The sequence below is a fragment of the Zea mays genome, chromosome 1 (genome assembly GCF_902167145.1).
Source record: "Zea mays cultivar B73 chromosome 1, Zm-B73-REFERENCE-NAM-5.0, whole genome shotgun sequence".
Lineage (NCBI taxonomy): Eukaryota > Viridiplantae > Streptophyta > Magnoliopsida > Poales > Poaceae > Zea > Zea mays.
In genome coordinates, this window is record NC_050096.1 from 62,061,067 (window position 1) to 62,088,242 (window position 27,176).

The following is a 27,176-nucleotide window of genomic DNA, read 5'->3' on the forward strand; positions in this document are numbered from 1 at the left end:
CAGAGAGGCACAGTGGTTTATCCCGTGGTTCGGCCAAGTCCAACACTTGCCTACTCCACGTTGTGGCGTCCCAACGGACGAGGGTTGCACTCAACCCCTCTCAAGCGGTCCCAAGACCAACTTGAATACCACGGTGCTTTGCTTTGTTTCACTATATCCCGCTTGCGAGGAATCTCCACAACTTGGAGCCTCTCGCCCTTACAATTTGATGTTCACAAAGAAGCACGGAAGTAAGGATGGGATGAGCAACGCACACAAGACACAAAATCAGAGCAACAATACGCACATAAGTCACAACTTGAGCTCTCAACACAACTCAAAGAGTTCTATACTCAAATGGAGCTCTAGTTGCTATCACAAAGAATCGAATGCACGGAAATAAGGTCTTGGTGCTTAGGAATGCTCAAGGGATGCTTGGTGTGCTCCTCCATGCGCCTAGGGGTCCCTTTTATAGCCCCAAGGTAGCTAGGAGCCATTGAGAGCATTCCAGGAAGGCAATTCTTGCCTTCTGTCGACTGGCGCACCGGATAGTCCGGTGCACCACCGGACACTGTCCGGTGCGGATTTCTTTCCTATTCTGGCGCAGCCGACCGTTGGCGATTTGGAGCCGTTGGCGCACCGGACAGTCTGGTGCCCCCTTCAGACCGTTGGCCCGGCCACGCGTCACGCGCGGATTGCGCGGCCAACCGTTGGCTCACCGGACAGTCCGGTGATTTTTAGACGTACGCCGCCGACGATTTCCTGAGGGCGGCCTTTTCACCAGAGCCAGCCTGGCGCACCGGACACTGTCCGGTGCACCTAGACTGAGCAGACTCTTGGCTGCTTCGAACCAAGCTTTTCCAATTGTATTTTCTCTGATTCTAGCACTTAGACAAATTTGTTAGCACACAAAAACCAATGTACTAAGTCTAGAATCGTACCTTTGTATTGATTTGCACCTTGTCCACCATTTGGCATAGTTGATCCCTTAAGCATTTGTGTTGGACACTAAATCACCAAAATACTTAGAAATGGCCCAAGGGCACATTTCCCTTTCAGCCTTCCACCCCTCCTCAATTTTTAAGGTTCCTGACCTTGGGTAATTCAAATGGACGATCCTTGAGCCTCCCCTTGGGGGGGGAGGCCTCCCTAGGGGACAAAGGCGCTCCTACAACAGGTAAGTATGGATTCACCCACAAAAGGCAAATGAATGGACTGGCCTCTAACTAAGGGCATCACATCCTCCAAAAGTTAGCATGAGTAGTAGCACCCTCTTAGTTTAGCGCCACCTATAGTGCACGTATGCATGAGGCCCATACATTTGGTGTTGATTGCATGACACTCACCCTTGAACTTCAACAGGGTCCTCAAGATGCTGGGGCTCAATACCATCACCTTCGTCCCCTCTAATCGCCTGGACGCCATCACAATAGTCAATGAGTTTCATGTCATCATAGAGTATGGCTCTGAGATAGAGTCCATAGTGGTGGGGCTATCCTGGGGAGGGGAGGGGGTAAAGTCACATCCATAGCACCTACCACACCCATCGGGGCCCAATGCCCTAGACCTTCCCATACTTGCCCTAACAATTCTAGAAGAAGGTTGCGGTCGTCGAGACCCAATTTTGTCCCCGCCAAACTTGTGAAAGTTAGTGGGAAGAACTCGTAGACAACTTGCATTATAGAGAATCTAGGAGCCAAATAGGAACTCATGCTCAGCACCTTCCTTTGGGCTCATGTCCACACGTTCGCATAGGAACCTTTCTAACATGCATGGGGACCCTATGGATGCGATTGAGCATCGTATGATGGTCCACCTTGATGCATGACCCATCTAACAAAAGATGTGGAGGTAGTCCGCAAAAACAATAGTAGTCATACATGAAGTCCAACAACTTGAGTGGATGGCCAACCTTATCATTGTCCCAAAGGCAATAGGCAAGCTTTGGATGTGCATCGACTACACCAATCTAAACAAAGGCATGTCCTAAAAATCCATACCCTATTTCTCACATAGATCAGATAGTAGACTTTACTTCTAGGTGTGAACTTTTATCTTTCCTATATGCATACTCTGATTTCCATTGGATTAGTATGGAAAGGGAAGATAAGGAGAAACATTCTTTGTAACTCATCAAGGCTTGTATTGCTATGCGAATATGCCTTGTGGACTAAAAATGCCTTATCCACCTTTATGCGCGCAACACATATTACTTTAAGGAATCACATAGATAAAACCATTGAGATCTATATAAACAACATCATAGTTAAGCCCTATTTGAGTGATTCAATCCTCTAGGACTTAACTGATGTGTTTGAAAGCATTCATTGGCTCCACATGACGCTCAATCTTAAAAAGGTGTATTCAAAGTATCTTCGAGTAAATTGTCCATTTTCTTGGAATCCCACCATGGAATCGAGGGCTAAGGCCAAGAGCCTCCCGAGTGGACAAAGATAATCCTATAACAACTAAGTCTGGAGTCACCCGCAAAAGGCAAAGGAATACAACTGGCACTAGATAAAGACATGACAACCCTCGAATGTACGATGCCACATTCAAAGTCTACTCCTAACAACCTTATGGCGTTGTCACTTTAGATAAGGCTTCTATACATCATATTAAATATGATGTGCGACATTACAGTCCGATAGACGCATTGTTCCCATGATTTAGGAATTTGACATACTCAAGACCACTATTATTATGTGACATCATCCATGTAGCCATGTGTGGGCACGCTAGTATACCAGGAAGTGTTATAATGTATGGATTGCTACACTAGTCACTAGCTATGTTGAACCCGACATCGTGGAATTAATGTGGTGTCCTCTAATACGACATGATACACCTTCCCTGTGATGAAACATCTGACATCATAGTGGGACACCCTCAGCATTGTTGTATGACCGAAGGCATGACACTGCGACCAAGATAAGATTGGGGATGATAGACTATAACTATTAGAAGCTCACAGTCTAGCTAATATGTAATCCTCTCTCCTCCTTTAGAATATAAAAGGAGGAACAAAGCAACACAATGGGAGATTCCCAATCTTTGGCTAGTCCTATCAAGTCGAGATACTAACTTCTAAGGATAGACATAAATGTGAACTAGGGACCGTTATGTTAGAACTTTCACCATTAGCAAATATGAAAAAGGAGTTAGTAGGTCATGATGTTCGGTTGATGGTATAGCCTGTAAATCTTCTTCACATTGGTGTTCCTCTTTACTTTTATATGTAGCCTGTAAATCTTCTTCACATTTGTGTTTCTCTTTACTTTTATATTCATCAGTCCACCACTCACAAAAGAGGATGTAGGGTATTACACACATCCGCGGCCTGAACCTCTCTAAACCGCTCTCGTGCTCATATCCAGTTGCACCCAAAGTTTAACGCATAACCTACCACGGCAACAAAGTTCATATCAATTGGTAAATCCACCTTACCATTCACATGCAATCTGTAAGGGAATCAAAAAATGTATATTAGATGCACGTGTGTGTGGTGAAAGAGATACATGGACATATACACATGTTATGAAAATTGTTGGATAAATATGCTATTGGTAGGACTTGAACATCGGTCTCTCGGAGAGCTAAGTGCCCTAATCAACAAATAATTACAACATAGTTGTATGTTTCATGGAACAATAGTTGTTATATATGCCAAGACGGGATAATGGTTCATCACTAAGATATGTGGTGCCGAGCTTGGCATCAAAATGCACGATATCGAGGTGTTGTCTATGTCGGTATTTTGGGGAACGACTACTATGCAAGCAGCTATCAAATGGTGGAAACGTACAAGCGAGACTCTTGGTCCGTTAGATCTGGATCCAACCGCATATCATATTTAATACTTAAACCCTTCACCACCACCTCATGTAGTTTTATAAAAAAAGCCCTACCAAACTACGATAGCATCTACCGTTCGATCCAGATCTAACGGACAAAAAAACTTGCTTACATGGTTACACCTAATGGTTGTTTGTATAATAGTCGTTGTCATACTTTGACCCTGGACGCTAAAACATGCTCAGCGCAATGACCGATATATTCGAAAACAATAATTAAATATGAACGGTTTATAAAAAATCGGGTAGTGCACTAGTGTTGCCCCGGCCGGCGTAGGTCGACGGTGCCTCCGGACAAGGGTGACGAACGCCACGGGCTAGCCTAGGACTGGACGTTCGGGTTTACCCGAAATTTCGGGTCGGGCTTTTTGGGATTTTTATATTTCGGGTTTTCAACAGTAGAACCCGTATCCGTACCTGAAATTTCGGGTACCCGCAATTTCGGGTTTGGGTTTGGGTTTGGGTAAAATTCGGGTACCCGCTATTATAAATCATACACAAGAGTATATGACAGGTGGACAACAAACAAAGTCATAAACCAAGACTTTTCAGCTATTATTACAAAATCTCTAGAGCAGCTAAAAACCAATAGAAACAGGAGTCCACTGTCTAATCTTGCCCATATGCCCACTAAGCTCAAAGAGCTGCTCAAGCTACAGTGAGTTTGATTGCCCGGTGAGTTTGATCGCCCATTAAGTTCTGGGATCTTCCAAACTGACGCACCAAAGTCCTCACCTGCATTCACACAACAAAATTTTCAAATAACGGGAAAATCACACACTACAGATTTGCAAATTGCAATGCTCATAAATAGAGAGGCAACTTTTCCGTTCGTTACCAGACGTGTAGACTATGGAGAAGACCCTGTGATCGAAGGTATATGATTTGAGATCCCAGATCTCATTGGGGTGGTAGAAGACTCTATCGCACACCAGCTCACTCTCTGCCGGCGAATTGCGTGGGAATGGGAGGCTGGGAGCTAGGGCTGCGAGTTGTGACATGCCGAGTTGCCGATATCAACTGGGCGTGGCCCGTGGGCTGTGCTGTGCCGCTGTTGGGCTTGGGCTAGCATGCTGTCTAATTTCGGGTAGAATGGGTACTTCGGGTACCGCGGATGAATACCTGATTAGGCCCAAACTTACTTTGGGTATCTAGTTTTGTTACCCGTTGGAACTGTTCGGGTAACGGGTCTCGGACTAAACGGGTACAAGTTCGGGTATTTTAGGTAACGGGCTTCGGGCTCGGGTTTTATGCCCAGTCCTAGGCCAGCCACTAGCAACGTGTCCCTCTTCGATCTATTATTGTGTCCCTCTTCGATCTATTATTATTCGCTCCTTGTATTCGCAGTCTCGCAGAGACTCCCTACTCGAGCTCGATCGCCCCCTTTCCTACCGAGTACCGACCATCCATCCGTCCGTCGCTGCGGCAACCACAAGTATAGAAGTAGCGGCAGATCGCCGCGCGCGTATAAATAGGGGCCATTCTAAAAGCAGGCAAGCGCAAAAGCCGCGGCGTCCATCCACCCCGACCCATCCAATCCGTTCCATTCCTACGTCGGCTCGGACCTCGGAGACACAGGGATCGTCTTCGTCCCCGGCCTCTCGCCTTCCTCCACCCCCCTCTCCTCTCTCTCGCTGGCTCGTGGCCAACCCACCCACCCACCTCCGCTCCGCCCCGCTTCCATCGATCCATTCCGCGATCGGCCTTACACGTCTAACAGGTACGATCGACCGCTCGATCCATCATAGCGTTTCTGCATTTCCTATTCTCCCGGTCTCGCTCGTTTCGATTGATCGACCTCTTTGCGTGGCGTGGATGGATGCGTGGTTGCGACGCGGATCTCATGATGATGGTTTAAAATTTCTTCTGTGCCTGTGCGCTCTTGCAGTACATGAGTTTCTAACTGGTGCGAGCCCAAGTAAAGTTCTGTAATTAGTCACATTCCTGCACAATGTCGACTGCGAAAGTGGTGCTTGAGCCTGCATTTCAAGGAGCTGGCCATAAACCGTATCCCTACTACTACCATACCAGTAGATGGCTTCATGCAAGCTGCCACCTTATTTTAGCTGTTTTTTTTCTCTTTCTGTGTCTTCGGTTCCACACGCAAGAGTTGTCTTTTCTCTTTATGTTGGCTATGTGCTCCTTGACTTGAGCACAGAGGGACAGAGATATGGAGGATCGAGGATTTCAAGCCAGTCGCTTTGCCAAAATCAGACTATGGCAAATTCTACTGTGGAGATTCTTATATAGTTCTGCAGGTAATAATTTTAACCTTTCCTTTTTCCAGAGCCACCAGCATTCTCTCTTTTCCCCTACACAAACTGTATTTTATTATTATTAATTAATGCACTGTACCTGTCCCATTTTTTAGACGACATGTAAAGGAGGTGCTTTTATTTTTGACATCCATTTCTGGATCGGAAAAGATTCCAGCCAGGTAGTAGGTTTTCTGTGCCTGCTCCTCAGATCTCCTACGACGCTACAAACGACATTCCGTGCCCACCTGTCGAAAACTGTTCTTGTCACGCAGGATGAAGCTGGAACTGCGGCGATCAAGACAGTTGAGCTTGACAGCATGCTCGGGGGCCGTGCGGTGCAGCACAGGGAGCCACAGTGCTACGAGTCTGATAAATTCCTCTCGTATTTTAAACCGTGCATCATACCCATGGAGGGCGGCTTTGCTTCTGGGTTCAAAAAGCCAGAAGTGGACAAGTTTGAAACACGTCTATATATCTGCAAAGGGAAGAGAGCTATCAGAGTTAAAGAGGTGCATTGTGTTCCACCACATCCTCGCTTCCTGTATGTTTCATCAGCTGTTTAAGCCAATCCTAATGCTGTCTTCTTTGCTCAGGTTCCATTTTCTCGTTCATCGTTGAACCATGATGATGTCTTTATCTTGGATACTGAGAACAAAATATATCAATTCAACGGTGCAAACTCCAACATCCAAGAAAGAGCCAAAGCCTTGGAAGTGATCCAGCATTTAAAGGAGGAATACCATGACGGAGTGTGCGCTGTTGCAATCGTCGGTGAGATGAGAATGAGACGAATCTCATACATGTGAAACGTCAGCAAGTTCACACACACTTATACATTTTTTTGTTGCCTTGATAATAGATGATGGGAAACTGCAAGCAGAATCAGATTCAGGAGAATTCTGGGTCCTTTTTGGAGGTTTTGCGCCAATAGGGAAAAAAGCAATAAGTGATGATGATGTTGTTCTTGAAACTACATCACCAAAGCTTTTCAGGTACCTACTCTTTATGAGTGTGCAATCAACTGAATTTGGTCTATTGGTTTTAATTATCAGTACTTGTTATTAACCCCTAAGAGGGGCAAAGTTTTTCTAATGGTCCTTTATGTTAAATGGTAAGGAAGCTAAAATTATGTGTAAATGGGGATTCGAACCACGGTCGTTGGCTCTAAACCCATATTTACACCCACCCAGCCAACAGAATACACGTGTCTTCTATAATATAAGATTAAGAGACGTACGAGCACTTTGCTAATATAAGATTAAGAGGCAGGGGTACATATATAGATAAGTAGGACCTAAGGTTTGTTTATAAAAAATATGACCATCTTGTCTTTTACAAAAATAAGCAATCTATAATAACCGCACGTAACGGGCCAACATCGCACGTCCGACTGTCTAAAACTTTCAAGTTACTTATTACGGTGAATTCACTTAAGAAAGGGAATCAAATATCTGTGTCAAACTTTGCCTAATGCATTAACAGCAAGGGATCATTGGGATGGATTGTTATTACGGTGAATTCACTTAAGAAAGGGAATCAAATATCTGTGTCAAACTTTGCCTAATGCATTAACAGCAAGGGATCATTGGGCTGGATTGTTGGGACGGGTACCATGCAATTACTTAACATTCTGCATTGGACAGTCTAGTGTATAAGCACTTCTGTGTATCCCCCCAAATCCCCCCCCCCCCCCCCCCCCCGAATTCGTGGTAGAGCTGCTTGTCATTGCATTAAGAAAAAAAAACTCAGACAAACACAATGAATCCAAGACTCACACGGTCACACCTCACACCCCTTGCACAGAAATATTTTGTGCCTTTGATTAAGTATTACAACACGTCCAGCCAGAACTGCAAACCTATTAACTACTACAAATACCCCCAACATTTTTTCAATATTGTTTCCTCAAAAAATAATTCTATTCTTCATTGTTAATTGTTGTGTTTGCAGTATCAGTAACGGCCAACTGAAGTTAGAAGACGCTGTCCTTACAAAATCAATTTTGGAGAACACCAAGTGCTTTTTACTTGACTGCGGGGCTGAGCTATTCGTGTGGGTTGGTCGGGTAACACAGGTAGAGGACAGGAAAGCTGCCAGTGCAGCAGTTGAGGTAAACCCATAGCCCAATTTTATTGCTTTCTTGCCTTGTTCACAATATAACCTATCTAAAAGTTACCTCCTGTAGAAATACATTATTAAAGAAAATAGACCAAAGACAACAAGAATAACTCAAGTGATCCAAGGTTACGAGAATCATACGTTCAAGTCTAAGTTTGAGTCATGGCCTGTAAGTAACACGTCAGGGAGTGCCAGCACGGAGGAAGGCCGAGGGAAAGTTACAGGTACAATATTTATTTATTGGTAAATCAAACAATTGGCCTTTTGTCATTCATTACTAACATGTATGTTTTATCAGCACTCTTGAAGCAGAAAGGTGTTGATGTCAAAGGAATCTCAAAAACTAGTGTGCCAGTAAATGACGAAGTTCCTCCTTTGCTGGATGGCGGTGGAAAGCTTGAGGTTTTGCTGAACTTAATCGCATTTTCCTACTGAGTACATTAGTGGATGCAATGTAGAAATGAAACCACAAGCAAGCTGTGCATGTTTCAGGTTTGGTGTATTGATGGCAGTGCCAAGACTGCTCTTCCAAAGGAAGAACTTGGAAAATTCTACAGCGGAGACTGCTATGTTGTTCTCTACACTTATCATTCTGCTGAAAAAAAAGAAGAGTTCTATCTAGCTTATTGGATTGGGAAAAATAGTGTACAGGTGATTGTCCTTCAAATATACACATGCTTAAGATGTAGTGCACTGAACTTTCTTGCTTTGCATCTTCCGTCGACCCCCGTTATTGGAATGCCTTTTTATTATTAGGGCTAATTAGGGTATGTACAATATGTGTCTTGAGTTGTGTCTTCAAGTGTGTCTAAACAAGTAAATGTAAAAAAAAACTCAAGGCATATCTTAACGAAGACACGGTGTCTTATCTCTATGTTCGAGACAGAGGACTAGTTGATATATCAATTTAATTTATTGAATGCTCTGATTTGTGCAATGAATATAGTAAGACACACGTTTTAGACACACCCACTATATTATATTGTGTTTTAGTTATGTCTTATACTTATAGTACCGTGCAACAGTGTCAGGTTGCATATGCCCTTAGAAATATGTCACTCCAATTTTGAAAAGTTAGGAACTGGTTCATAGTTACATTGCAACTGAAACCTGCTTATTAATCTTTTTTTTTTGTAAAACTCTGTCATGAATTCTTCTCGCATCCAAATAGAAGCTATTAGTGCACATGTTTGTTTGAAATAACGATGGTCCTTATGCATTTGTGTGTCCTATGTTTAACATATGAGCCTTGATGTACTTAACATATACAAAGGTTCATGGTGGATCATGTGCCCGTATATAAACCTACTCTTTGTTTATTTAACGTAGGAAGATCAAGAGGCGGCTTTTCAAATAGCTAATACAACTTTTAATTCTTTGAAAGGAAGACCTGTCCAGGTACTGTATTCATATTTTAAATTTTTGATTATGCATAAAATATTTCCTGTGGATGAGTTTCATAACTTATTTGTGGTGTTGTAGGGTCGTATTTATCAAGGAAAAGAGCCACCACAATTTGTGGCTATTTTCCAGCCAATGGTTATTCTTAAGGTATGGTGCTCACTGTGATTATGTCATGTATAGGGAGTTAGTTAATGATAAATGTGTGCTGGTCTGCAAAGAACTCATTGGAGCATTCTATAGAAATGAAAAATGTTTTGTAACGTTACTCCCGAAATTACGGCAATGTATTTGTAAAATCATGCAGGGTGGTACTAGCTCTGGTTATAAGAAATTTGTAGAAGAGAAGGGTCTGAAAGATGAAACGTATTGTTCTGATGGCACTGCTCTCATTCAAATTTCTGGAACAGCGGTTCATAACAATAAAACGCTTCAAGTTGATGCGGTATTTCTTACCTCTACCTGTTGTAAATATATTGACTTCCATTCACATAAGCATTCTGAAAATTTTTAAGTTAATGAGAAAAAGTAGCCAATAATACTTAATCAATATCCGTAAAAATGGGTCATAGCAATTTTCCAGGTTATCGTTGATTTTACTAAATCTCGAGGTCAAGAACTTTTGCTCTTATAACACATCAAGTTTTATGCATCTATCAGTTTGCTCAAAATCCTAAGATAGGGAAGTGAAGTATGGAACTAATGCTGGATGGAATCACTATGTTCTCATTATGGCCTGCATACCAGCATCCTCTGTTTTTTAAAATATTTTTCTTGGCCAGCAAACTTAATTAAAGAGTACATGGATGAAAAAAGCTTTATCCTTGTTTGTATATCTAGTACAAAACTGCACAGTAAGTAACTTAAAAGAGTCCAACCTTTTGCTCCCTTGAACTAATTGTTATTTGACTTTCTAGGTCGCAACATCCTTGAGTTCCACAGATTGTTTTGTTTTGCAAGCTAAAAACTCGATGTTTATATGGAATGGGAATGCAAGTTCTTTTGAACAACAACAGTGGGCTGCTAAAGTTGCTGAATTTCTGAAGGTATGGACCAATGAAACCAATTTTGATAATTCCTTTTCATGCATGGCAAGTTGGTAACCTTGTTATGGGAATATGGGCTGTCAGCTAGGGGGACAGGGGCCATAATATTAATTAAATGGATTGATTCAATTACAGATAGGATTAGATTTGGGTCAACTAGAGGTAGGATTGGATATGTTTTGTTTGAATTTGATTGGGCCTTCTTAGGGGACCAATAATCCTCTGTATACTAAGGGAGATGTATCAAGGAAAGAAAGCAATGGAGAAGGATTAATTGTACATCCCCCAATACTAGAGTCTCACCCCAATTCAACTTCGTCTAGCTATCTCCTAATGAGCTATGGAAAACCAGTTTTGAGTGAAACAACTCTGAAAGACGATTTTGTTGAAACCTGCTAACAGAATGATCTTTATCATAAAAGTCCATCAATGCTGGAAGGTAATAATTGTATGCACAAATACTGGTGTTTTCTCACTGCCGTCTAAATTTAAGGTCTATTAATTATCCAAAGAGGTTACACAGAACTACGCTGGTTGCTGAATGCTCCTTCCTCGGCAGCACTTGATTCTGATAAAATAGGAACTAATTGACATTTCTTATCGTGTCGACTATTACCCACTTAAATTATCTGTACCCCCAATCCTACAGACCGGTGTTGCTGTCAAGCATTGCAAGGAGGGCACTGAGAGCTCTATTTTCTGGTCTTCTATTGGTGGAAAGCAGAGTTATACAAATAGAAATGCTGCACCTGATGTTGTTATTAGAGAGCCTCATTTGTATACCTTCTCTCTGAGGAATGGTTAGTAGTAGTCAAACCTTCTATTCACAGTGTTTCTCGATGTTACCACATTGTGTTTTTATGCTTTATAGTGACCCTAATTTTTCATTTTCATTTTTTGGCTTCAATCGCGATAACATCGTCACCATTTGTCAGGGAAGCTGGAGGTTTGTTTCTGTATTGATTTGATCCAAATTGGTCTTGTTCCAGTAATCTTGCTTTTTTTAAAATAATCTGAAAGCTCACTTGTACGCAGGTTACTGAAATTTTCAATTTTTCACAAGATGATCTGTTGACCGAAGACATGATGATACTTGATACACACTGTGAGGTTTTTGTTTGGATGGGTCAGTGTGTGGAGACAAAAGAAAAACAGAAAGCATTTGACATTGGCCAGGTAGGTACCAAGTGTTAAAGTGTTAACCTTTCTGTTTTTTTGTTGGATCACTATCGTCCAACTCCTAGCAACGATTGCTTCCCTCCCAGAAATACGTACAACATGCCGTGGCCTTTGAAGGTATTTCTCCTGATGTGCCTCTCTATAAAGTCAATGAAGGGAATGAACCTTGCTTCTTCAGGACATACTTCTCCTGGGATAGCGCACGATCCGTGGTATGCTCTTATATATTTACTTCTGTATTTTAAAAGTTCAGCTTTTCGTTCTAAGTATGTTCCGTTTATTAGGTATTTGTATGGTACAGATCATATTTTGAAGGTTTTACCTTTTTCACTTGGTAGCATCAACTTTGTAGAGGCAGAGAGCTTTGCCATCTTCCTAGTTTCAGTACCTTTCAGCTCAGCTTGTTGTAGACGATTTTTTGAAAACCGCGAACAAGTTTCCCTTGCCTTTTGCCAACTTCTCCTGAGTTATTACACTAGTTAGATCATTGAAGTCCGTGGATCGGTGAACCCCACGTCACTAGTCTAGGTTCAAAGGTTGGCATAAAGTTCTTAAGCACAAAATTTCCCATTTTCCTATTATCCTTTTGTGAACATTTAAAAACAGAGAATATTTATTGTGAGAACATTATTATTATTACTTTGAATATATATATATATATTTTGGGTGGGGGGGTCACAGTGGGTAGGGAGTGAAATGTACTTTTTCTCATATGTCCAATAATATACTACTTTTGGGCATACCTTTTTTCTTTGCTTGCGATAAAGCTGATACATGTCATCCTTGAAACAGATTCATGGAAACTCTTTTGAGAAGAAACTTTCAGTTCTTTTCGGAATGCGTTCAGAGGCAAGTCCACTTTTGCTATTCAATTTACAAAGCGTGATACATGTTATTTTTCCTTCTTATTCCTTTTAACTGCTTGCAGGGTGGCAATAAGGGCTCAGGTGATGGTGGGCCAACTCAAAGGGCATCAGCCTTGGCCGCTCTTTCATCTGCATTGAATCCATCGTCGCAAGGAAAACAGGTACTGCTAATAATTTTCTTCCCTCCGTTTCAAAAACAGTAACAATTTCCTTCCGGATTTTTCTTAGCAGCTAACCACCAGGTCCTGTGGGTTTTTTCCAGTCAGATGAGAAGCCCACAAGCTCAGATGACAGCGAGCATACTCAACGAGCTTCAGCAATGGCTGCCTTGTCCTCTGCCCTTAATCCATCGACAAAACCTAGCAGCACACAGACACAATCTCATTCAGGTCAAGGGTCTCAAAGAGCCGCTGCTGTTGCAGCACTGTCCAATGTTTTGACTGCAGAGGGATCTCATAGCCCCCGCCACAGTAGGTCGTCCCCAACAGCAGGTTAGACATACCAGCCTAAATTTTATTTGAAGTTTCACCTTTTCTTTAGGGGATTAATTGTATATATGTCACTCAACTTTTACAAAATTAGATAGCTAGTTCATTCGAATGTGATGGAAACGAACTAGCTATCTAGTTTTGCAAAATTTGAGTGACATATTTCTTTAGAATGATAACATAAATAGAACCATGACTCAAGCTCCCACCGATATTGTTCCTGTGATGTTGGTAATTCTGGTAAATAATATTGGATATTTTTAGCACAGCCATGTTGCATCGTTATTTCTTTTGTAGAAATATCCAAATCGTGTCCTTTTGTTTTTTCCCTGGAAGAGTAAAATGGATCTAGGATGTGTTTAAGCTTGTTGCCTATGTTTAGGGGGTGTTTGGTTCCTTTAGTCACCCTCCTAAACTGTAAATCATATTTGAAAGACTTATTTTAGTTACCCGTTTGGTATTTTAGGTACTAAAAGTGACTAAAGTTTAGGAGGTGGGACCCAAACACCCCCTTAGTTACTTATCAATAGTGAATAGGATTCGCTTAGTAACTGCAAGAAAGTAAGTGAACCTAGGAGAATTCTGTGATTATTTCTTTTTTACCCCTTAGCTTGATGCCAAAGGTTGATGACACCTTCACTTGATGCAGATGCAGACAAGACTGAATTAGTTCCTACTTCTCCCCATCAATTAGAAACAGGGACTGCAGAAGATGTCCGAACAGAGCCTGATGTCTCACAGGAACAAACAGCTAAAGAAAATGGAGGCCAGACAACCTTTAGCTATGAACGATTGATATCAAAGTCCACTGACCCTGTTAGTGGGATAAACAACAAGCGCAGAGAGGTTTGTGACTCCACTGCACATTGATAAAAGCTCTCTCTCTCTCTCTCTCTCCTGTTACCTCATTTGCTTGTGAAAGGGCTGAGTATTTGTCGAAATTAGAAAGGGGACTTTTTGAGAAATTTTCTTGAATCTAGACCAATTTAGAACTGGTGAATTTATTTGCATTAAAAACAAACAGACACCTAGATTCGCCTCATCTGAGGCTCAGGCGTTCAGCATTTACTTCAGAATTTCGATTTACTGGATTCCCCATAAGTAGGGGTGGTAATGGGCTATAAAATTTACACTGCAAATTTTAAGGGTCGAATCGGATTAGGATCGGGCCTTATTCTTATTCATTTTTGAACTAATATTATTTTAGGGCCTTAACTTTTTGTGAAGAAGCATTTGGATCGTGATCCGTTACCACCCCTACCCATAAGACATGGTAGATAGAACCATTTTTTTTTTTTGTAAACATTTGTAGGCAAGGTTATTCACAATAAAGAGTAAATGGGTAAGCTTTGGAAACTTATTATAGACTTTGCTTCAAGGTCTTATTTTGGAGGTAACCTCTGGTTACTAATATCCCAGACGTACAATTTGGAAAATAACAGCCAGTCAGGATTGCCGCAATTACTGTTAGTCATGAAGAACATGAGGTGTAAAAGGTTATTTTGGAGAAGAAACAAACTGGCATGGAAAAAGGAGCCAAGATTTGATCAGAATCACAGCCAAATCCTTCTCTTATAGAACTCTAGAAAATGTATCCTTGTATTCTTTCAGTTCCATACATATTCATGATTTAACAACGCTCACCAAGATAATGATGCTCTTAGTCATTTTCGTTGGCCTAGTACCGCAAGCAGCAGTTATTTGCAAAAGAAGCAGGGACGGTGACCATTTCTCTTACTGAACTAGTACTATGATTGAGCTGGGTTTATTACAGATGCAACTAAACCGAATATGACGGGTTTTTTTTTTCGTTTCTCGTTGGATTACCTGTCACAGCTTATGGCTGCCTCTTCTTCTGCAATTAGTGCACCTCATGTTTATGGGTTCCAAAGGCTAATTCCATCTTGCTTCTGCAGACATATTTGGTGGACAGTGAATTCGAGACCGTATTTGGCATGACTAAGGAGGAGTTCTACGAGCAGCCAAGGTGGAAGCAAGAGTTGCAGAAAAAGAAAGCCGATCTTTTCTGAGACAAGGCTGGCTTCGAACTAATAAAAGCCCTTACGTCGCACAGGATTGTCCAGCATTCTCATCATGCTCGTTCCGCGTATGATGATCGATCACCAGCAGCTTTATCCGTGAGTTGTATAGGCTACTCTTTTATCTGCACATGGTTTGGGAGCATTATATATATATCCCCCTTGCCCGTCCATTATTCTGAGGTCGTTCTTGATGTTGACCTTTCACGTGTTTTCTTTTTTTATTGTATTATAAAAAATCAAACTGGTGTAAATGGCATTACTAGTGAGATTTTTGTAAGTAATGGTGCATGGGCACCAAGGTGTATGCAACATATTTTTGTTGTAAGACTTCAGCTTCTATTGTTCTGGTGGTGTTCTATTGACCACTGGTCTAATCATCTTTACTGGCTTAGGTAATGGCCAACATATCATGGACCATGCAAAACACTGTTTCACATTATAGATTACTTTATTTATAAAATAAAGTTTGAAATAAAAGACGTAGATAAGTAAGCTGCTGGAGATAGCATTACCGCTGAGCACTGCAGCTGTGCTCAATGATGATATGGTTGGTTTGACACCCTACTAGTCTTCTTGATGGTGTGGCTGCGGCTCTGGAAGGAGAGGAACAGGCTATTTTCAAAGTATGAATCTGTATGGTGATGATAAAAATTTCCAATTAGCCTTTCATAAAAAAGAAAAAGGAGCTACAGTAACTAGGATCTATTGGAGTTTCTGAATCAATTGCAAGTAGACTCTGGTAGAAGAAATAATTGGATTTTGCTAGCATATTTTATTTATTTATTTTGGTTATTTTCAACTCCGCCTATGTTGATTGGAAGACTTCCTTGAGTCGTTTCAACATAGCCGGTCCCAAGCCCGGTAAAGGAGGAGGGTTGTGTTAGGTCCGGCAAACCAACGTAAAAAACCAGCCAAATCTTATGGAGATGAAACCACAAAGAAAACCGTTGGGGCGTAACCCTCTTAGCGACGCGCCATATCGGAACCCGGGTATGGTGTTAAATGAGCAAGGGCCGGGTCGTCACCCCTCAAGTGACGCGCTGTCTCTTGATCTGGAGCCGGTGATAAGTGAGCAAGGATCGGGTCGTCGCATCCTTAGTGGCGCGCTACATCGGCGCCCGGGTGTAGTGAAAAATGAGCAAGGGTCTTTGCATCTTCCTCGGCGGGTGCGAAGGGTAAGGAAGCTAGTCGAGCCAACTAGGGTCCGTGTAGGCAGTTGGAACGTAGGTTCCTTAACAGGTAAGTTACGAGAAATAGTTGACGTTGCGGTGAGGAGACGGGTAAATATTTTATGCGTTCAAGAGACCAAGTGGAAGGGACAGAAGGCGAAGGAAGTGGAAGGTACAGGTTTCAAGTTGTGGTACACGGGGACTGCAACAAACAAGAATGGAGTAGGCGTCTTGATCGACAAGAGCCTCAAAGATGGGGTAGTAGATGTTAAGAGGGTAGGAGATAGAATCATCCTAGTCAAGCTGGTCATTGGAGACTTGGTTCTCAATGTTATCAGCGCGTATGCTCCTCAAGTAGGCCTTAATGAGAACTCAAAGAGAGAGTTCTGGGAAGGCCTGGAGGACATGGTTAGTAGTGTGCCAGTTGGCGAGAAGCTCTTCATAGGAGGAGATCTCAATGGCCATGTGGGTACATCTAGCACCAGTTTCGAGGGTGTACATGGAGGCTTCGGCTTTGGGACTAGGAATCAAGAAGGAGAGGAAATCCTGAACTTTGCCCTAGCCTATGACATGTTTATAGCAAACACTTTCTTTAAGAAGAGGCAATCCCACCTGGTGACCTTCAGTAGTGGCCAACACACTAGCCAGATTGATTTCGTCCTCTTGAGAAAAGAGGACAGGCATGCCTGCTTAGATTGCAAGGTTATACCTGGAGAGTGTGTGGTAACCCAACATAGGCTTGTCGTTGCTGACTTCCGTTTTAAGATTCGTTTACAACGAAATAAGCATAACAAGGTCACTAGAACAAAGTGGTGGAAGCTTAAAGGGGATGTGGCCCAAACTTTCAAGAAGAGAGTTATCGAGGAGGGCCCTTGGGCAGGAGAGGAAGACGCAAATATCATGTGGAGGAAGATGGCGACATGCATCCGAAAGATAGCTTCAGAAGAGTTTGGGTTGAGTCAAGGGAACAGAAGGGAAGTTAAAGACACTTGGTGGTGGAACGAAGATGTCCAAAAGGCTATCAAGGAGAAGAAAGATTGCTACAAACGCTTACATCATGACAAGTGTGCAGAAAACATAGAGAAGTACAGGATAGCGAAGAAGTCTGCAAAGCGAGCGGTTAGTAGAGCCCGGGGTCAAGCCTATGACGACCTTTATCAACGGCTGGACACAAAGCAGGGAGAAAAGGATATCTATAGGATGGCCAAGATTCGTGAAAGGAAGACAAGGGATGTCAACCAAGTCAAATGCATCAAGGACGAAGCAAACCAACTATTAGTGAAGAGTGAAGAGATCAAGAACAGATGGAAGGAGTACTTCAACAAATTGTTCAATGGAGGGAATGAGAGTGCTACAATAGAATTGGACGAACCATTCGATGACAACAACAGGGGTTTTGTACGAAGGATACAAGAATATGAAGTTAAGGAGGCGCTAAAAAGGATGAAGGTAGGAAAGGCGATGGGCCCTGATGGTATCCCTATCGAGGTATGGAGATGTCTCGGAGACATAGCGATAGTATGGCTGACTAAGCTTTTCAACACCATCTTTCGGGCAAACAGAATGCCCGACGAGTGGCGGCGGAGTACATTAGTACCAATCTTCAAGAACAAAGGAGATGTTCAAAGTTGTACTAATTACCGTGGAATTAAGCTCATGAGCCATACAATGAAGCTATGGGAGAGAGTCATTGAACACCGCCTGCGAAAGATGACGAGCGTGACCCAAAATCAGTTTGGTTTCATGCCCGGGAGATCAACTATGGAGGCCATTTTCTTACTAAGACAACTTATGGAGAGATTCAGAGAACAAAAGAAAGACCTGCATATGGTCTTCATAGACTTAGAGAAGGCTTATGACAAAGTACCTAGGAGTGTAATGTGGTGGGCCTTGGAAAAACACAAAGTAGCAACAAAGTACATTAATCTTATTAAAGATATGTACACTAATGTTGTGACAAGTGTCCGAACAAGTGATGGAGACACCGATGACTTTCCAATTAACATAGGACTACATCAAGGGTCGGCTTTGAGCCCTTATCTTTTCGCTTTGGTGATAGATGAGGTCACAAGGGACATACAAGGAGTTTTACCGTGGTGTATGCTTTTTGCCGATGATGTGGTACTTATTGAGGAGAGTAGGAGTGGTGTTTCTCAAAAGTTGGAATTGTGGAGGCAGACGCTGGAAGCAAAAGGTTTTAGGCTTAGTAGGTCTAAAACAGAGTATATGAAGTGTGATTTCAGTGCCATGGGGTATGAGGATGGCGATGTTAGTCTTGATGGGCAAGTGGTACCCAAGAAAGACACTTTTCGTTACTTAGGATCAATGCTTCAAAAGGAGGGAGACATCGATGAGGATGTCAGTCATAGAATTAAAGCCGGATGGTTGAAGTGGCGACAAGCTGCGGGTGTCTTATGCGACCACCGGGTGCCACGCAAACTAAAAGGCAAATTCTACAGGACAGCAATCCGGCCGGCTATGTTGTATGGAGCAGAATGTTGGCCCACTAAAAGACGACATGTCCAACAACTAAGTGTGGCAGAGATGCGTATGTTGCGCTGGATATGTGGCCACACAAGGAGAGATCGAGTCCGGAATGATGATATACGAGAGAGAGTAGGAGTGGCGCCAATTGAGGAGAAGCTTATGCAACATCGCTTGAGATGGTTTGGACATATCCAACGAAGACCTGAAGAGGCACCAGTGCATATCGGAATAATTAGGCGTCCCGAAAATGTGAAGAGAGGTAGAGGTCGACCAACTTTGACGTGGACAGAGGCTGTGAAGAGAGACCTGAAGGAGTGGAATATTGACAAAGAGCTCGCCGCAGATAGGAAGGGGTGGAAGTGTGCAATTCACGTGCCAGAACCCTGATTGATAGTTTCGCTTTTCCTCCTTAATCGTTTGACCTTTTCTTGTGTCCATTTTAGATCTTGCTGGTCCTTGTGGGTTTTATCTCTTTTATGTGTTTCCCCGTTTCGTTGTTTTCGGTTCTCCTTTGCCTTTGTTTCCCTTTTCTGTTCTTTGGGGGTTGAGCTCTGAGGTTTTCATACGGGGTTTCATCTCTAGCCTACCCCAACGTGCTTGGGACAAAAAAGGCTTTGTTGTTGTTGTTGTTGTTGTTGTTATTTTGGTTATTTTCCACTTTCATACATGAGGACATTAGGTTATTTTCCCCATGAAATATCTAAGGAGAACTAAATAACCAGCATTAATAAGTACACAGTGTTTACAAGTTCTCAAACATGTGAATCACTACAACACTTACTGAATCCGCAGCTAGCCTTATCTACCTATGGAGTCAGATCTTCTAAAACTTTCTATACCACATGGTGCAGATAGCAGCAAATATTGCAATGCCACTGAAAACACACAGCGTGTCGAACCGGCACTCGCTGCGTATCTTCTCTTCCTTCAGCTCACTCTGTGCCTTGAGGTACAAATTGCAAGACTCCAGCACCTCATCGTAGTTCCTGCTGCGGTGGCAGCTCAGCGCCTCCTTGAGGAGGAGGAGGCTGCAGCGGCCGTTGAGATGGACGCCGCCCATGTCCTGGATCTGCATGCTCAGTTCCGTCAGCGCGAGCGTCGAAGGCTCCCCAGCCTCCTCGCCGCCCATGCCTGTCACGCGGAACTTCATCAGCAGGATGCATTCCGCCACCTGGCAGGGCAGGACCTCCTTCGCCGGAAGCACAGACCCGAACCGCAGAACGAAGTCAGCATCGGTCGGCCAGTGCCTCTGCCCGCTCAGCGGGTGCCAGCTCGTCAGGTTCACTGCCCTCTTCATCTTCTTGTTGACAACAATCCAGCTCAGCTTTACACCATCGTTCAACTCCCTCCATAGCTTGCCGTCTTTCCTTTCTTGCTCCATTGAGGGTACCGGTGACACGCCACTGACAGTGGATAGGAATACATCTCCGTTGTTGTTCTCGTTGTTTTCAGCCGAGTGTTGAGACAGGTCGATCCGGAACGGGTAGTTGTAGAACCATCCATTGGCACTGTCTGAGCTGGGAATTCCCCATATGACCTTCGAGTAGAGCGCATGGCCTTTGTACCATACATCGATCAAAGACACGAAATCCGAAGGCAATGAGTTTTCAGAATCGTCCATGCCGCCGTCGTCGTAGTAGTAGTAGTCAAGACTCAGCCCATTCTTCGGCAAAGAAGTTAGTTTCATTGGCTTGAACCACAGGGACGTCCTTGTTCAGTATAAGTGTGAAACAATCCGCATAGAACTTCCTGAACCCACCAGCAGAGGCAATTAAGCTCCTAACGTCATCTCGTCTCATTGATGGCCACAGAGATGTGCAGGCATTTTCCCACAGATCCTCTTCATTTGATATGGCACGAAAATCAGCGCAGGCACAGCCTGCTCTTGCCAGAGCTGCAGCATCGAGACGCTTGAGTATGTCGTAAAAGAGGTCAGCACTCAGCGATGCCATGATCACAGCCAGCTGCAGTTGCAGCTAAAAGAGATGACACCCAATCAAGCTGGAGCATAACAACACAGGACTATGGTTAGTTTCTTCTCAGCATACCAATTGATATTATATCAACAGATCTCCAAAGTCATCCAATGAGTAGATAGATGACTTTAGTGAGATGTTGCTTCAAAGAAAAAAAATATGTAGTGTGCTGCTGAAACTTTGGCCCATCAGTTAAATTTCTTAATAGAAAGAGAGGATCTCAATAGCGGTGCAGAGTAGGCCAAAACGACCAAACTCCCAGATCTGGAAAACCAAGGCATCCAGTTCCAAGCCTGCTCGGCAGCACAAAATCAATACGACTGTCCTAAAATCAACAGCTGTTATTTACATCACAGATACTCTTCCTGGCGCTTGTATTGCACTATGACAGTGAATGGAACTAGCCATTTCAATTGGCCATAGAAGCAATGTTATGGTTGCTTCATTGCCAACAAAAGAGCTGAGCACTTGCTTAGTAATGAACTAAAATCTAGTGAAACATAAGTTGGGAAGTCAATCAGTCTCTTTTTTTTTTGGTGAAGCTTAAACCAATCAGTCTTTTGGCCAGGCACTGGGAGGAGGCGACGAACAGGTTGTGCATAGTTCTATTGGAGTGACCGCGTCTTGCTGGTGAGAGAAGAAATCACGGGCAGGAAACTGAATCAGAACCACCCACCACCCAAAAAAAACCCCCACAGATCTAGGGTTACAGCTGCAGGAGGAGCAAGAAGCATCGAGGGGAAGAGGGAGACGAGAGAGGCAGGCTCACCTCAAGAATCAAGATTCGTCAGGCGTATGAGGTAGAGACGACTGACTGGACTGTTCAGTATTCACTCCTTGAACAGCACAAGGTGGCGTCAGGGTTTAAATAAGGATAGGTCCTAGCTGTCCTTCCTCGCATCGCCATCGCCTCGTGAGTAATGTCGCCGGATAAGCGCAGGCCGGACCATGGCGTACGCGGGGTCGCGGTTCGCGGGCGTATCAACGAGCCACGCGACGGCCGGCCTGCCGGCTGCGCGGCGTTGTGGTCTCTTTCGCAGCCTCCTCGCTCCGCGTTGCAGGACGACCCCCGGTCTAGAAAGGGCGAGCGTGTGCCGATCTGCCAGCGCACACCTTTTTTCTTTGTTTCTTCGAGGGTCCCGGCGCACAGGTTGTTGATGTTTTTGGTCTTCACGAGACTATCTCCGGTATTTCTCATATCACATTTTCTATTACACATTTTTATTTCAAGTTTCACTCGATAAATAGTGTTATCTATAATATATTACATGACCATGTATATGATTTGCTGAACACAATTTTATAGAATATACACTATTTTAGTTTTTATGAGACAACTTTTTAAGAATATGACATTACTGCTACCATATACTGCTACCATATATACGATCTGTTGAACACAACTTTATAGAATATACACTATTTTAGTTTTTACGATACAACTTTCTGACATTATGTTAGTGCTAGATATGTAGATATTTTTAATTGTAGTTTAATCTAGAAAAAGTATAATGACAACTTGGTGACATCGTTCCATTTTATCACGATAAACATATAAGAAGTACAAAGAAACAAGACTTTAAACAATCAAGAAGACAAAACATACCTAGCGGCGCTAGTCGATGTAGCCATTTCGTTAGATGCAGTGTTGGTATGTAATTGTGTTGATCACTACCAAAGCAATATACCATGAAGGAGAGAACATAGCTTAGCACCAAAAATGAGAGGAGCAAGCGAGCAATCATGGCGCTTACGAACACTACCCAAAATTGTGTTTATCGTCCTTAACCCGAGCAGGTGAACTCTTGGACGACACTTGTTTCGAAGGCCTGTTCTTCCTGTGTTTGTGTGCGCAAGAACTAAAACTGAGTGCTTGGCTAACAGCTAAAACAACATCAGCGAAAGCGAACCGATAAACAAAGACAAGATGGAGTTTATATAGGTGAACAAGGAGAATCAAAGAGACATAGGAGATTAGACATCGGGAGAACCAAGCGAACCCGAAAGATTATACGACGCGAAAATCGAGCGGGTGTGGGAGATCATAAGGAAACTTCACAACCGGACGAGTAACTTCTGGAGTTACAAGCTATGAAACTTCTAAAACTCCTTGCACACGCTCTAACTCTGTGACATTTTGATTCCCTGCACGCTCTGTGTCTACATCACACCATGTTGTGACCCGACTGACCGTGATCACGCCTTGTCTCGCTTTGGCTCGGTGGCGGCGCGTACATGCGTGGCACACCTTAACCATTTTCTCAACCACTTAAGATAGACATACAAGATCTAACCATATAAATTGTGTTACCATCACTTAGCTTTCTCAAGTGTTGTTGTCAAGCATATTGACATTAAATATTATGTTATAAAGAAGAGAGTTCATGATCAAATAATTGACCATGAGCATATACATATACGTACAGAGCAAATGTTTGCAGGTCTGCTCACTAAAGGGCTTATACTCAACGTATTTAGAAAACTCGTAACCAGTATAGGTTTAATGGAGCACCTATGATTCTGGACTAAGGGGTCATAAAAATACAACCATCTTCCTCAAGTTTTAGGTTCTATACTTTGAGATAGAAATGTGCACTATAGTCATTGAGTTCAATAGTACCTAACAAGTTGCTTAAATGTCTTGGTGTTGGTGTACTGATGTATTGTGAAGTGAAAACCATAAGTTATGAAATTAAGACGTTAATAAAGTAAAAGTTGTAAGTATAAGAAAATGAGTATGAGATTAAATGGAGAGAATGTTAGGGTTGATCTTGACCGTCTCGGTCATGGACCGAGTCGATCCTATCCTATCATAACACATTTTGAATCATGCGCATTTTTTGCGAATCAAAGCTGGAGAACATTATTTATATCTGCTCTCTAGGTGCTTGAGGACGAAGTATTTATCGCATAGAAAAATTATTTATTGGTCCCTCCAGCGAGATAGATACGGTAGAGATAGCTACTGCCTACTGCTCCAACTTCAATCTGTCTAGGTGCTTCCTTCCGTCAAGCTTCGTTGCAAAGTAATGCTTCATAAATTCCTCATAATCCGTTGATCCATACCGCTCATTACCGCCATTCACGAACTCCGGCAATGGGCCAACCCTCATGTTCTGGCGAGGGTACAGGAACAGCGCCGCCGACATTCTCTCTCTGGTTGGGTGTACCACGGCCCTGTGCTCAACGCTGGTGAATTTTCCATTACTCAGGATCTGCAAAACGGACACAAGACGATCGATATACATCAGCCACATAGAATCCACACAAAACTGACAGCACGTACGTACCTCAAGAAAGTCGCCGACGTTGACGACGAGGGCGCCGTCGATGGCGTCCACGGCGAACCACCTGCCGTCCTTCCTGACCTGCAGGCCCTGCACGCCGTTGCTGGCCTGCAGCAGCAGCGTCAGGCCGGACGCGTCGGTGTGTGGCGACAGGCCCAGCACCCGGTCCGCCGCCCGCCGGCACGGCGGGTAGTAGTTCACCCGCATGCCCTGCGTCTGCCCCTCGAACACGCGTCTTAGCGACGCCGGGTCGGCGGCCCCGACGCCCCTGGCCATGAGCTCCAGCAGGCGGTACGCTAGCCTCGAAGCTTCCAGGGAGTAGGAGTCCACGGAGTCCCCGAAGGACGCGGGGCGCGTCGGCCAGAAGCGCGTGTCCCTGGCCTCCCTCGGCTGCACGATGAGGAAGAGCATGTCGGCCCAGTCCAGCTTCTGGTCCTCTGACACCACGAAGGCCTGCCCGTATCCTTCGAGGCTGTCGGCCTGCTGCGCGCATTCCTTCTTGGCGTCCAGCGGCTGCCCGAAGAACCCAGCCACGTCGTTCATCAGGTTTCCGGTCACCTCGTCCGGAATTCCATGGTTGATTAGCTGCACAGCAGCACAGGCCGGACCGGCCGCCGGCTCATGGTTGATATACAACACAAGCAGCAAATGATCCGACCACCTCAAGAACGTACTCGTACCTGGAAGAAGCCCCAGTCGAGGCAGGCAGACGCCAGCTTGGCGGTCTCCTCCTCCGATGACTCCGGATCGAGCAACCTACGGGCTACGGAGATCGATGACAGGAATCGCCCTGCAGGCGCTGTCGTCGCCGGCTACGACGACGACCTCCTCCGCGCTGCTGGGATCCTTGCTGAGATATCTCTCGGGCACCTGGACGTCGCCCCCGTCGTCATTGCAAGCCTCCGCGAGCGCCTGGACGTTAGCCACCGGGAGAGAACCAGTGCTTCTTGCTGCGGACGACATTGTTAATTGGGATCGAGCTCTGCTCCTCCGTTCGGACTTCTTTTCCAGCACCACCAGGTGATGAGGCTGATTTACACAAATATAATATATATATCGAATATCGTGGAAATCAGGATCAGGCAGCCAGAAGGCGGTGGTCCACTTACGTGCGTCGTCTTCACCACGTGATGATCCATACCTGCCAAGTTTGTTTGCGTATGCTGGCACAATCTAGTCCAGGAAAACAAAATAAATTGTATGTGATATCTCTCTTCTCATGCACCCACACACACTTACGTGGTCTACTTGCATTCACAAACACGATGATTGTGCCAAGAACGGCCGGTGAGGCCGACCGTTCTCGTAGTTGACGTAGCGAGCTTGCTAATTTCGTAGACTGTAGAAACAGCTAGGGAAGTCTCCGGAACTGCTGCTTTTTGGTTTAGTGGATACTCTCTCTCTCTATATATCATATTTAATGCTTTCACTATCGAAATCGAAATCCAGGCCTTTATCGAGTGCTTTTTGTCGGGCACTCGACAAAGATGCTTTTACCGAGAGCCGCACTCGGCAAAATCCTGCACTCGGTAACGATCTCGTTTACCGAGTGCAGGACACTTGGTACAGAATTACACTCGACAAAAATAGCTTTGCCGAGTGCTGAACCCTCGGCAAAGAGCCATCAGCGGCTATCTAAAGATAACAGTCGTTAACCTTTGCCGATGGCTGAAAGTAGGCACTCGGCAAAGAGGATTCTTTGCCGAGTGTCAATCAGATGACACTCGGCAAAGTATATTTTTATTTTTTTAATTTTGACAACCAAACTTTTTGTGATATGTTCCTACACTATATAGACCTACATGTACCATTTTGGGACAATTATAACAGTGTTTTCAATAGCTAGTAGATTTAGTTTGTTTATTTGAATTTCTTCGGAAAATTTAGATTTGAACTGCAAGTCACTCGAAACTTGGAAAACCGTACATGCAAAAATGATACAAATGCTATTTAGCACAAGTTACGACTGATTTCATGAGCGGACCGGAAACTTCAAGCACCATGCTCACTCAACGTGGCTATGAACTTGTCATCCTGTTGTTTAAAAATTGTATAAAACACAAACAAAGTCAAAAAATCATGAAACCTGTCCACGTGTCATGATATCATATGTAGAGGCTGTGAAAAAAATGAGAATGTTTCGAGAAAGTTGAGACGTACTATGTGTAGAAACCTAGGAGAACTACACATAAAATCATAGTTTCAATGTAGTTCTCCTAGGTTTCTACACATAGTACGTCACAACTTTCTCAAAACATTCTCAATTTTTTATCACAGCCTCTACATATGATATCATGACACGTGAACAAGTTTCATAATTTGTTGACTTTTTTGTGTTTTATACAATTTTTAAACAACTGGATGGCAAGTTCACGACCATGTTGAGTAAGCTTGGTGTTCGAAGTTTCTGGTCCGCTCATGAAATCGGTCGTAACTTGTGCTAAATAGCATGGATATTATGTTTATTTGCATGCACGGTTTTCCAAGTTTCGAGTGACTTGCAGTTCAAATGTGAATTTTTCGAAGAAATTCAAATAAACGAACTAAATCTACTAGCTATAGAAAACACTGTTATAATTGTCCCAAAATGGTACATGTAGGTCTACATAGTGTAGGAACATACCACAAAAAGTTTGGTTGGGAAAATAAAAAAATAAAAATGTACTTTACCGAGTGTCTAGAGGTAACACTCAGTAAAGAAAGCTTTGCCGAGTGTTAGTCGGTTGACACTCGGCAAAGAATCTTCTTTGCTGAGTGCCATCCCTCGGCACTCGGCAAAGACCCTAGAACAAATATTTGCCGAGTACCTGTCGTTTGACACTCGGCAAAGCCGTTTTTGTCGAGTGCCCGCGATCTGGCACTCGATAAAGAATATTTTAAAATTTAAAAAAATCTTTGCCGAGTGCCAGATCACGGGCACTCGGCAAAGAAGTGAAATAAACCGGCCATGTCTTCTCCTTTCTCCTTCTTCCTCTCCTCTCACTCTCTGTCACTTTCCGCTCACCCCGCCACCGCTCACCTCGCCC

General features: G+C 43.6%; 2 protein-coding genes and 1 pseudogene across 4 annotated transcripts; 1 reads left to right on the forward strand and 2 right to left on the reverse strand.

Annotated features, from left to right (window-relative positions):
* Positions 1 to 5,115: 5,115 nt before the first annotated feature.
* On the forward strand, positions 5,116 to 15,636 carry LOC103635078 (villin-2). Its single transcript, XM_008657631.3, has 24 exons — positions 5,116 to 5,553; positions 5,722 to 5,840; positions 5,992 to 6,091; positions 6,205 to 6,270; positions 6,364 to 6,600; positions 6,685 to 6,862; positions 6,951 to 7,083; positions 8,042 to 8,201; positions 8,277 to 8,433; positions 8,508 to 8,611; positions 8,702 to 8,860; positions 9,539 to 9,607; positions 9,692 to 9,760; positions 9,918 to 10,055; positions 10,528 to 10,656; positions 11,306 to 11,456; positions 11,592 to 11,602; positions 11,692 to 11,832; positions 11,922 to 12,047; positions 12,628 to 12,684; positions 12,764 to 12,862; positions 12,964 to 13,192; positions 13,839 to 14,035; positions 15,106 to 15,636. The coding sequence occupies exons 2-24, from the start codon at positions 5,785 to 5,787 to the stop codon at positions 15,217 to 15,219; spliced, it is 2,880 nt and encodes a 959-aa protein (XP_008655853.1). The 5' UTR covers positions 5,116 to 5,553; positions 5,722 to 5,784; the 3' UTR covers positions 15,220 to 15,636.
* A 3,948-nt stretch (positions 15,637 to 19,584) lies between these two features.
* Positions 19,585 to 22,075, reverse strand: LOC100276415 (uncharacterized). Of its 2 annotated transcripts, none has more exons than XM_035965608.1 (2): positions 21,633 to 22,075; positions 19,585 to 21,490 (listed from the first exon to the last, which is right to left on the reverse strand). In XM_035965608.1, exon 2 carries the CDS (start codon positions 20,572 to 20,574, stop codon positions 19,711 to 19,713), a length of 864 nt encoding a protein of 287 aa, XP_035821501.1. In that variant the 5' UTR covers positions 20,575 to 21,490; positions 21,633 to 22,075; the 3' UTR covers positions 19,585 to 19,710. The 2 variants fall into 2 exon arrangements, with proteins under 2 accessions (XP_035821501.1, NP_001143686.2); NM_001150214.2 differs by having other exon boundaries at positions 19,586 to 20,888; positions 21,633 to 21,935.
* Positions 22,076 to 23,590: 1,515 nt separating this feature from the next.
* On the reverse strand, positions 23,591 to 25,174 carry LOC103635087 (S-norcoclaurine synthase 1-like; annotated as a pseudogene). The gene is made up of 3 exons (NR_156696.1): positions 24,831 to 25,174; positions 24,154 to 24,735; positions 23,591 to 24,078 (listed from the first exon to the last, which is right to left on the reverse strand). The product of NR_156696.1 is annotated as an S-norcoclaurine synthase 1-like (transcript).
* Positions 25,175 to 27,176: the final 2,002 nt, after the last annotated feature.

Coding starts and splice junctions, on each gene's coding strand:
- LOC103635078 (XM_008657631.3), top strand. CDS start 5,785: ATGTCGACTGCGAAAGTGGTGCTTGAGCCTGCATTTCAAGGAGCTGGC. Junction 6,271..6,363: donor TCGGAAAAGATTCCAGCCAG/GTAGTAGGTTTT, acceptor CTTGTCACGCAG/GATGAAGCTGGAACTGCGGC. Junction 7,084..8,041: donor ACATCACCAAAGCTTTTCAG/GTACCTACTCTT, acceptor TTGTGTTTGCAG/TATCAGTAACGGCCAACTGA.
- LOC100276415 (XM_035965608.1), bottom strand. CDS start 20,574: ATGAAACTAACTTCTTTGCCGAAGAATGGGCTGAGTCTTGACTACTAC.